Source organism: Gadus morhua, chromosome 8 (genome assembly GCF_902167405.1).
Source record: "Gadus morhua chromosome 8, gadMor3.0, whole genome shotgun sequence".
Taxonomy (NCBI): Eukaryota; Metazoa; Chordata; class Actinopteri; order Gadiformes; family Gadidae; genus Gadus; species Gadus morhua.
This window is the reverse complement of record NC_044055.1, coordinates 28,624,186-28,635,783: the sequence shown is the minus strand read 5'-3', so window position 1 is coordinate 28,635,783 and position 11,598 is coordinate 28,624,186. Positions and strand designations below refer to the sequence as shown.

The following is an 11,598-nucleotide window of genomic DNA, read 5'->3' as shown; positions in this document are numbered from 1 at the left end:
AGGAGGTCAGCAAAGGTCCGTGCTGACCTCCTGGCTTTGCTTCAGCAGAAAGATCTGTGCGGGAGCATGTGTCAACTTTACGCACTGGCATGTTTGGCGGTGACCATCCCAGTGTCTACCGCATCTGTGGAGCAGACCTTTTCAGCCCTAAAACGCATCAAAACCTATGCCAGGAACACGACTAGGCAGGCTCGACTGTCGGCACTGGCATCCATGGCAATTGAAAAGGTTCTTGTTTCGGAACTCAAACGCACAGACGTACTTTAAATCGTGTCATCGAAGTTTTCACAAAGAGAGACAGGAGGATGGACTTTGTCTTCAAATAATCAGCTGCGTGCGTTTTGTTGTGGTTGTTTTGGCTTAAAGCCCTTTCAGTTGTCAGGGTTATATTGGGTGGTTACATCAACATGGCAATAACCCTGACGTCATTATTAAGTCATTTGAAAAGCGGTTAAATTCAGGATGATTGCATTGAAGGCCTTATGGTAAAAGTCACGGCCCGCCACTGAGTGGGAGCATTATTTGATAGAGGCAATTGGTCTATCCACATACTTTACCCCTGCTATCTTAAATAAAGACGCTATAAACAAGCATCATAATATGCTTCCCATATTCTTACAGTGTACATAGGGTGAGTAGTGGTTTAAAATAATGTGATTCTGCAGTGGGAGCATTATTTGATAGAGGCAATTGGTCTATCCACATAGGCTACTTCACCCCTGCTATCTTATATAAAGACGGTATAAACAAGCATGTATTTCAGATACTCACCCTTTAACTTGAATTTTGAAGCGTACCTCCTAAGGTTTAATTTCTGGGACTCATCAAAGACATCCGGGAATGTTCCCAGAGACAGGAGGTCAAATGATTGTTTCCATCTTTCCTCCATAGCTTTACAAACACAAGTATTTAGAATTTATCTAACACGATAAATATCTTGTTATAACAAGACAAGATGTATTTTTATTGATTGCCCGTCAGGAGAATACGGGGCTAATTGCGGGCTGTACGTGTATGTGTGAAAGCAGCTCAATAGTGAGGAACGAGCTGTTTGTGTTCTCATGCCGTCTGAAAAATGGGCACGAGCCACACACCACCGCTCGCACCAACACAAAGAACACATGCTCGAAGAAACGCGCTAGCTCAGGGTCTGGACCCACGCGCAGAACCACAACCCACTTCTATTTAAAGCCTCCGCCAGCACCAGAAGACCTCAGACCGACCCGAGGTGGAGAGAACCGCTAAAGGGAGACGAGTCTAAAAACATGTAAGGATTATACCGACTAGCTCGCTACCTGTGGAGTTCAATAAACCGTTAAACGTTTATTGTCATTTCTCGTCAACAGATTTCCTCACAATGTGGATTAAAAAGGCTAAATACGTCCCACTCTTCATTTGCCTTTTATTCATTCCATTGTCTTGGGCAGAGGACTTGAAGAAAAATACGAGTGAGAAGGAGAATGATGCCGGTAAGACCTAGTGTTTTTTCAGTTTATCTACATTTTCACCTTAGACTTTATTTAGTAAACACGTCTATTTCTGATAATGATTGATGATTGATCATCGGATGAATGACGGATGATTGATCAAATCAACTTCTTATTTTGCGTTAGTAAGCCTATATAATCTGTCAAGTGATAGCCTATTATTGGATACAGCATTGGACCGGATATGAGAATACGGTAATGTTTGATCTTGTGACATGCTCAAACATCTGAGCAGGTCGGATATATCGTCAATTGGCTGTGAATTCACTCATATAGTATTCAAGATAGGAGGCTGCTACTTATCTTTGTGCTCCTCATCCAACTTATCAGATTGTGCTTGGGTCAAATTATAGAATATAATAAATGGTTGACTATAAATAGATTCGGAAAATTTTCCATCAGATGATGTGAAAAGTTTGGTCAATTTAGGCCTGAATGGAAATTATATGGAACTAATTGCTGAACTTTGTTTTCATTGGTAATCCTACTGGTTTTCAATGCAATCACATGTATAGGTTAAAAATATTAATAATAACAATAATAATAATAATAATAATAAAATGTACATTTAGAAGCCTATAGTTGTCCTGAATAACAGAATTTGATGAGTCTGTGAATTTAAACATCTTAGCCTTACACATTAAAGAGATCAAAGAGGCGGAGAGAGTCTTTATGGAATTATTGAATTGGGGCCACTTTCATATTGTTTTCATATTTAATAAAACATGAATGTTTTGTTCACATTTAATTTAATCTCAAGTGAATAAATATATCAAGAAAGTTGGGGGTTGTTGCCCGAAGCTGTAGGACTCTGTATCCAACATACATTAGTAACCACAATCAATGGACTGTGTTTAATGCATAACATTACCATGATCGACATGGAAAGAGTTTGACATTGACGGAAAGAAAAAAATATACCGTTAACCATTACCACATCCTCAAGCAAAGCATGTATAAAAAAAAGTATATTTAAAGACGGTTCAAATTTGTATTATATATTATTATTTCAATCTGTTGCATGGTGGAAATAAAGCAATTATTCCAGCATAACAATGTGTTTTTGGGCCCTTTAGGTGTGTCAGTTATAAACATTTATGAGGAGTAATGACTTGATGTGAAGTTAATCTGAATCTATCAAAAAACTCCTTAACAACATGGGATTCCTTTTTCACTGCAGTGTGTTTATATATATATATATATATATATATATATATATATATATATATATATATATATATATATATATAGGACTAGTATATATATAGGACTAGTTTGCTCTAGCTCACCCTGATTCCGTCTGGGGAATGAGTGAATTGAGTACTAATAATCAGTGCTGGAAACACACCAAGTATATAAGAAACCCTCACTCACACTCACTCACTTGACAATTGTGGAGAATAGCAGAATGAAGGACATCAGTGAAGTGTTCCATGCTGACCAAAAAATATTAAATAAATATGCATTTTTTTTTTTTTTAAACAATATTGAATATTGCTGTAATCGATCCTCCTAGACTTGAGCCATGGGAAGAAGAGACTGTTTGCCCGACGAAGGATCCCAATTGGCCAAGGAAATCATCTGCCAGTAAGACCCCCTTTTAAAAAGATACATCCATGCATACTGTGTAAACACACACACACACACACACACACACACACACACACACACACACAAACACAAACACAAACACATACACGTATTTGTATATAATTGTTCCTACGATTGCCTTATAATGATTCCTCACACACACACACACACACACATTTTTTTATACGTACATGTCTGTATAATTGTTCCTATAATTGTTCCTGTCTAACACACATACACACACACACACACACACACACACACACACACACACACACACACACACACACACACACACACACACCACACACACTCCCTCTCTGGCGCTCTCTCTCTATCTTGTATATCGATCTTGTAACCTCGCCCCATCTCTATATGCTTGCGTGTTGTCACTGTGTGCGTGCGTGTGTTTGTGTGTGTGTGTCTGTGTGCGTATGTGTGTGTCTGTGTGTGTGTAGAAGCTCAAGGCAAGTAGCATGATGCCAGTGCGTCGCTGCAGCCGCCTAATGGAGAACTGCTCGGCATACCTCCCCTGCTGCGACCCCTGCGCCTCCTGCCGCTGTCGCCTCTTCAACACCATCTGTCACTGCTGGAGGATGAGCGAGCAGTGCAGCCGCAAGACCTGAGAGGCCTTACACACACATACACAGACACACACATATTTGACTAATGACTAAATGCAAAACCACACATTGCTAGGCATGCAGTACATACGTTTGGTGTGGAAAATAGAAAATAAAAATACACAGACCAACGTTGAAATACATACACACATGGATAAACAGAGCTGAACAGACCTGTAGACGGAAAGCTAGACTGGCTGATTGATAGACAAACAGACAAACAGACAAACAGACAGACAGAAGGACCCGCCGACTGACAGACAGCTGGACAGAAAGACAGATGGCAGCCAGCTAGACAGAAAGACAGAGAGACAGCTAGACCAGCTGACTGACAGACAGCTAGACAGAAAGACAGACAGATAGACAGCTAGACCAGCTATAGACAGCTAGACAAACAGACCAGCAAACAAACGGACAGTCAGACAGACAGCTAGACCGGATGACTGACAGACAGCTAGACAGAAAGACAGACAGCTAGACAGGCAGACAGCTAGATCGAAATACAGAGTAACAAAGAGACAGACAGACAGGCAGACCAACGGACCAGTGAACCCAGCCACCGACCAGCGTGTTAAACCCTTACATGTACAATGCTGTCTGGACTGAATGCCTACCTCTACGGGAATGTAAAAAAAAGACTCAAAGCTTACAGCCAGATCAGTTAAGTTACCATGGTTACGATCTGGTTCTCACCTGTTTGCCTTTACCCGCCCCAGCTAAAATGAAGACAAATATGAAGAAGAATATATAATGGTATAAAGGCTAAAATAGCGAAACAGCCCATTGTCCTTAAGCTATGTACTCATTGACTCAAGTTTTCTGCACTCCATTTCTTTCTCTCAGGGTAGGCTTGGTGATACATACTCAAATACGAATCTAGACAAATATATTATTTTGTTTGTTTCATGTTATGATGTAGATCTATTAAGTATATTTTATTTTCTACTACGGTATTTGATCTCAAATAAATAATTATTAGCATACTTTAATCACTCTTCTTCTTCTTGTTCTTCATCTCTGCATGCACACTTGAGACAGAGAACTTCTGAAAGACTACTGAACTGTATGAATGTAATATGGGGGCTGATTCCCCATCCGCCCCCATGCCATCCAGATCTTGTTTTCATTATTATGGGTGTTTCGCGAACCTGTGACCTGTGGTTTAAGGAACAGGAGTCTGGGATTTCAAAGAGAAGTACAGACTCTCATGGAGTCGGGGCCCAAGGGGTACAAACATCGCTCAGTAATGCTGCTGACATTCTTCTCTATGTCAGTCCATTCCCATGTCTACAGCCATACCTGATTGCTTGAACCCATATGTTGGTGTTGCTAGCGTTGCATGCTCTATTATATTTCATTATCTTCTTTCCAGCAGTTATTAGTTGTCTCCTTTTAAATGTAATAGTTTTCATGATATTAAATATATATATATATTCTGAACATTGTGTGAATTATCGTGATTATGCATACATGTGTGTGTGTGTGTGTGTGTGTGTGTGTGTGTGTGTGTGTGTGTGTGTGTGTGTGTGTGTGTGTGTGTGTAGTACTAGTAGTATTTTGTACACATAATCAAAATATTATGTATTTCGATTAGGTATCAGTTTGACTATGAAGAAATTAGTCTGTGTCTAAGCAGTGTGTGAGCATAGCTCTCTGAGTTCTGAACTTGATGAGTGACAGGCCTACAGAAAACTGTTCACTTCATGATATCTAACTAGTCAAAGCACTTAAAACCTTAAATGGACCCTAGCGGTTTACTCTGCTTAAAGGAGCTATGTAACAAATACTAGCTTCTCCGGAAAAAAATCCTAGAACCAGTCCATTCTCTGATAAACATTCAGTTCTGGGTCTGAAAATAGTTTTTTGTTTTGGACTGTGTGTTATTTGGCCTCTTTTCTCGTAGTACCCCTGGGATGCACGATACGAAACCAATGGGCATACAAACACAGTGTGCTGCAGCCATGGAAACAAGGAAAACAAATTAACTGACAATGTCATTGGCCAAAAAAGCCTAGTCCTATTTTCCAGAACTCCATGACCAGGGCCCCGTTTCCTGGTTTGTGAAGTGCGTCGTACGAGCATCGTACAGTTTTCACACCGTTTCCCGAAAGCATTGTTGGTAACAAACGTCGTGAAAACACTTGTAGCTAACGAGGGCTCCAGGGGTACTCGTAGGGTGCTAAGAGCATCCTTAGCCTACTTTAGCCTCAGTGGCGTCACCAGCGGACATTAACGTTTTATTAAAACACATCCAATACCACGGAATGTCCAGCTGGCGCAATTTCGCAATAGGTACTCCCAAAACAGTGGTTACCGCCGATATATTAATCATAGACTACTGTTAAACAGCAAAGACAGAGACATGTTAGAAGTCAACAACAACATAATTTATTGCAGCAATTAAAAATTCCAAAAATACATGCGCTGCCAAAATGTACCGATCAAACGCCACGTCACAAGACAACCCTCTCACTAGGCACATAATAAAATCAAATGATTCCATTGCTCTTGTGTGGGAGGTCACTTTCGAGCTGCACTTGCTGTCTCCCCTCTGATTTTAATTCAACCATCGTGGTTAAAATGTCCTCATATTGATCAATGACAGAAGACATAGCCTACCGTACACGAATCATGCTGAGACCAGCGGGTGTCGGAGAATTTCTGCAGGCGTTTTTTTTTGCGATTGTTCGCCATAAAGCACTTAAGGCGCTTCGGTGAGGCTGTGATGAAGTTCATTATTTATTGGACCCGGTCTAGACAGTTACAAATATCCCTGACATTGCACAATCGGCAAGTTGAGAGCGTGGTTTCTGCAGTGAATGTAGACTGCTGCGGGAAACTGTGCTGCGATGCGTGCTTGAACGCCGCACGCTTTCCCGCTTGCGTTACCAGCACCATCATAAAGGCCGATTTATGCTCAGTTACGTAAGCGTAAGCGCAAGCGCAAGAGGCCCTTGCGCGCCCTTGTGCACCCCTTGCGCGACTTCTCACGTCTTGCGTGCGTCGGGCGATTTTTCTAGACTTGCGTCATTTTTTACGTAAGCTTTTACGCGAGCCGCGCAGCCTGCAAGGCTGTGATTGGTCTGCTGGTCTGGTTACTACTTCCTGTCTGGAGTATCACATTTCCTGTTTTCATACCGCCACCCAATCTGGCACATAATTATGCGAACCCTTCCACAGGGGCAAAGTGCTATTTTGATGCGCGACATCAAACAGCTGATGCTGGATTGTGAGCCATTTTAATGATCTTGTCACCCGATATTCGTTCTATTAGGCCTATTGGCCTTATTTGTTTTAGTGTTAGCCTATTTGAATTGATTACGTAATGTTTTGTGTTCACGTTCTATGTGAAACATAAGTTCAGTAGCCTCTTTGAGTGAATGAAATTTGAAAGCGTGAGTGTGTAGTGAATGAAAAATGTGTGCGTGTATGGTGGGACTATTTTCTGTATTTGATAAATAAACCCCTTTCTCTAATAATGCTGCCTACCATATAATTTATGTGGACATTATGCGCTATAGCTTAAAGCCGTTGGCTATAGGCCTACACTTAAATAATTCATTAATCTGTCAAGGCAGTAGCTGTTGTATAAACATTTTATATGGATATGAATTAATGAGTTTGACGTAAACCAAATTAGGTAACTTGTGTAACATGATAACTAATGAATCAAAAGTCATGCTTCCAAGTGACCAATGTATATATATTTATTGGTCAGTGCGCATACCCAATCGTAGCACATTGTACTGGTGGGGAAACACGCCAGCATCTGACAAAAAATGATCTGCCAGCTGCTCCCTCACAAGGGCCGGTTTTGGTGAGAGTCGGGAAGATATCGGATGACTCGCGAAAGGAGATCATCAAACTTTGGCACATAAACAAACCAACGACTCCCACAGACAAAGACGTCATTCTCGACGTCGTCTTCAACGAAAAACTTTACTCCACATATTACTCCACCTACCGTTCTGGCGGTAAATTGCTTGGCAACACGCGCAACACGCGCAACCTAAAAGGGAGCATGAATTGCTTTGAGTAAATTTTGCGCAACAACGTAACACCAACGCTGAAGCATGCAGCCGCCTTAAGGCGTTTTTACACTTCCAAATATGCCTTCGTATGCACGCCTTTTTCAATGGCATGGTCCGCGCGTTAACACTGCCCGAGGTAAATTGCCTGCTTGAGCTAGCACCCCGATTTACCGTCCCGGACCCTACACACATTTGCGGTTTATTGGGTTTTATTTTTAATCTGATGTAAATACGACGGCTCCGCGGTTCAAGGGAGCTGCTTGGATAGAGGTGTTGCTGCGCTGTTTCCACAGAGACAACGCAGCGATATCATCACGAGCAGTTCTAACTGGAGGGAAAGTGAAAGCCGCGGGCTGCTGATCATGTGAGAGAAGGTGATGCAGTCGCATTAAAAAGACCTTGAAAGATGGTGCGATCTACGAGAGAGATGCAGAGGAACTTTCCTTACTAGGCTTTTGTCAGGATAAAAAACAAGTGCTCAGCAAAATAAAGAATATTTTGGCGTTTTTGCACTTGTAAATAGCTAATCGCGTTTGTAGCCTACACTCAGACGTGAACGCATTCTTGCATGTGGGTGTCTTCATTCATAGAAACATAAAAACATTTGGGAATTATTCTAAAGAGGTCTAGACTCAGCCCGTGCGCAGCCCTGCCTTCTCCAGTGAACCAAGAAAGCCCACGCCGTGATGAACGGGGGATTTGACCCCCTCGGTTTTAAACAGGAAATTTGAGATTAGACGGGGAAATCGCTGGGCCTGCCAAGCTGCGACCGAACTGGCTTGGCAGTGTTAAAAGGCCTATACATCATCCTGCCCAACAATATGGGCAGGATCTAGACCAAGCTCTCCTAATCGGGTCAGCAATAGCCATGTGCCAATGCCCATCCTCTGCATTTGAATGATACTGAAATAATGGAATGTTGCATTTTTTTTGTTTGCACCAAAGATTCGAGAGAAGTGAGTGTGCGCCAATCAATGACCCTTATGCGGAATCAGATAAAGTTGGTTCTCTTTGCTGTGCAAAGCATGTTTCAGAGATCGGCACATAAGGATAAATGTAGTTGTCACACAAGCTATTTTAGATTTTTGTAATATGTAATTATTTCCGGGGGGAAAATGCTGTGAAAAAATGTATGCACAGTACGTTGAGGTTTAGGACTGATATAGCACATCTCGCGATTAGGCCTAGGCCTAATCAATTGTGTTTTAATATCTTTTGCATTCATATTATTGCAGTCTATTCTTTTCGTAGGCTACTCTGCTGTTGGCCTTGATGGGGAGATATTTTTTAAACCCATTACACTATAACACTTTTTAAACCCATTTTCCTCAGCATTCCTGCGTCTCCCCCTCCTACGGAGCCCATTTCACCACCGTGTCAGTAGACAGTTACAATCCTACGAACGTCGAGAGTGCAGTGAACGCGCGTTCATGTTAAGAGGAGTTTCGGGAAACGCTCCAAAGAAATTTACGATGGATCGCAAGATCCATTGTGAGAATGATCATACGAGCGTGGATCCATCGTTATCACGGAACGGGGCCCAGAGCTGTGCTAAAACACGGAGATGGAGACAGCTTAGAGCCCAAAAGGATGTCTGTGAGGGGACGTGCGACGTCTGGCTTGCAGGGGGAGTATGGGTAGGTTGGGAGCGCACCGGATTGGCTGGGGGGATTGGACCTGAGTGCGAGCAGGTGTCAGCACTCAGGCCAATCAGGGAGTGTTTGTACTTATGTGCCTGCTTTGTGTTGTAGTAGGGAGAGGAATCCAGGAGAGAACGGACCGGAGAGATCCACGACGAGCGGAGATCACAGAAGGAGATGACTCTGGAAGAACCTTGGTTATAGTATTTGTGTTCGGTTTTCAAAGACAATAAAATGATCTCCCGCTGAGGGACAACAACTCTGCCTGCGCTCACTCCTTCCAACCCGTTACAGTCAGGGCTGTAATGGTCAAATTGGAGGTGGGTAAACTATGAATTTTGTGATCAGACCGACCTCGACACAACGCAACGCAAAGTGTTGCGACTCTGTAAGGCTAGCCTGGCTATATTCCATTATGTTATCAATTAAAGTCATATTAAATCAATCAATGACAGTCAATGAATGTGTTTGTAGTTCATTCAAGTTATTCAAATTTCAACAGTAAAGAAAAGTATGTGTAGATTAAGAACTATCTATATATGGCGTGTGTGTATTAGTATGCATGCTTTTCACAGTAGTGCCCAGAGGGCCTCCTTGTCCTCCACGTCAGGTCCTGCCTTGCAGTGGCGTGTTCTGGGGTTCATGGCTACCAAATCTATTTCAGATTATTCCAACGGCAGAATACAAGGCACAGGGAACTTTGAGGTGCGTAAACGCCACTTAGAGGTAAGTAAACGCTATTTAGAGGTGCGTAAACGCTATTTCCTAAATTCCAGAGGTGCGTAAACGGCGTTTGCGTGCGTTTACCCTCCACTACAGCCCTGATGAAGATCCCCATCCAAATCCATGCGAGCCTACAGATAATCTTGCATTTTAAATTTTCTATTATGTCAAATGATTTCGTATTTTTTACTTTTTACTTTCGATGCATGCTGTAAATATATGTCGCCTAATTTTTGTACCTTTCACTTTTATGCATGCCGGAAATTGTTGACAATGACCTGTATGTTCTATGAGACCCACCAAGGTGAATGCCGTCTCAGTATTAGGGGGACGCGTTGTGGTTTATCTCCACTATGGAGTTTTTCCACTTCGGTCGGTGGTGTTGATGATTTTCCTACTTTGACTATGTTCTCGGTGTGGTAAATGGTGCTTATGACTTAAAAATCTTATATTATGGCCATCTGAGATGGCCAAGGAGGGATTGTTACATATTTTAAGCACATAAGCTGCCCCCACATAGCCACTGGGAAGCAGGATCGAACACACAAGCTGCATTACCCTCACATAGCCACTAGGAAGCAGAATCGAACAAATAAGCTGCAATAACTACTCCAGCCACAGATGGCAGCACCTTTAGACAGGTGAGGATGGCGGAGCCATTACGTCACACCGGCCACGCCCACTCAACATAGGCCACGCCCACTTTACGATAGAGCGTTGGATTTCAGATGGAGAGGTGAGAGCTCATAGGTAGACCCGCGGAGAGGACCGGGCCGAAGCCCGGGTCTCGTAGTAGTTCACGATATTACTCTCATACGCGTTAGATACAATTCCCTCCCTTATGCTTCATAGTTACCATACCGAAATATGCCTACTTTAACAAATAAAGTGAGTTAAAAGCGACCAAGGATTGGACTACTTTCTTCAAGAAAAAATCGCAACAAACGGTAGCCGATTCTAACTAGCTAGCTGTTTGCTAGCGAACTTCTATGGCTTACATTACTTTCTTTCAGAGGCTTTGGCGTGCTACATTTGACCTAACGTTAAGCTTATGCTATCATATGAAACTAGGTACCCAAACGTATCTCATTTTAACAGTTGTGTCATGAATCCATGTCCAAATGTCTTAAAGGCCGTGTTGCAGGTTTTCGTTTTTGGTAGTAACGGGAGTTTTATAATGGTGTGTTCCTGAATCCGTGAACGCCAGACTTCTGAGTCAAAAGTCAATGATCTCCTAGCTTTCTTGCAGCATTTCTCGAAGGCACGCCCCCTTTTTGAGACTAGGCCGAGAGCAGTAATGACGCTCTCAACAAAACGCTGTCCTTCCATTGACTCCCATATTTTTTTTTTTTGGAAAAAGCTGTATAGTTTAAAAAGTTGAAAGAGTTGAGAAAAGCTGAATAATTGCCATCATGTCGTTAAAGAGCTGCCCGTTTTAGTAGTTGAATGGTTTCTGTAGCTGAAAGTATGGCGGAGGAGTTAAAGACCAAAAAACGGGCGGAAG

At 42.3% G+C, this 11,598-nt stretch overlaps 1 protein-coding gene across 1 annotated transcript; it reads left to right on the top strand.

Moving 5' to 3' along the window:
* Positions 1–1,057: 1,057 nt before the first annotated feature.
* On the top strand, positions 1,058–5,140 carry asip2b (agouti signaling protein, nonagouti homolog (mouse) 2b). Its single transcript, XM_030364830.1, has 3 exons — positions 1,058–1,469; positions 3,004–3,074; positions 3,536–5,140. Exons 1-3 carry the CDS (start codon positions 1,358–1,360, stop codon positions 3,701–3,703), a joined length of 351 nt encoding a protein of 116 aa, XP_030220690.1. The 5' UTR covers positions 1,058–1,357; the 3' UTR covers positions 3,704–5,140.
* The last annotated feature ends 6,458 nt before the right edge of the window (positions 5,141–11,598 follow it).

Coding starts and splice junctions, on each gene's coding strand:
- asip2b (XM_030364830.1), top strand. CDS start 1,358: ATGTGGATTAAAAAGGCTAAATACGTCCCACTCTTCATTTGCCTTTTA. Junction 1,470..3,003: donor TGAGAAGGAGAATGATGCCG/GTAAGACCTAGT, acceptor CGATCCTCCTAG/ACTTGAGCCATGGGAAGAAG. Junction 3,075..3,535: donor GCCAAGGAAATCATCTGCCA/GTAAGACCCCCT, acceptor GTGTGTGTGTAG/AAGCTCAAGGCAAGTAGCAT.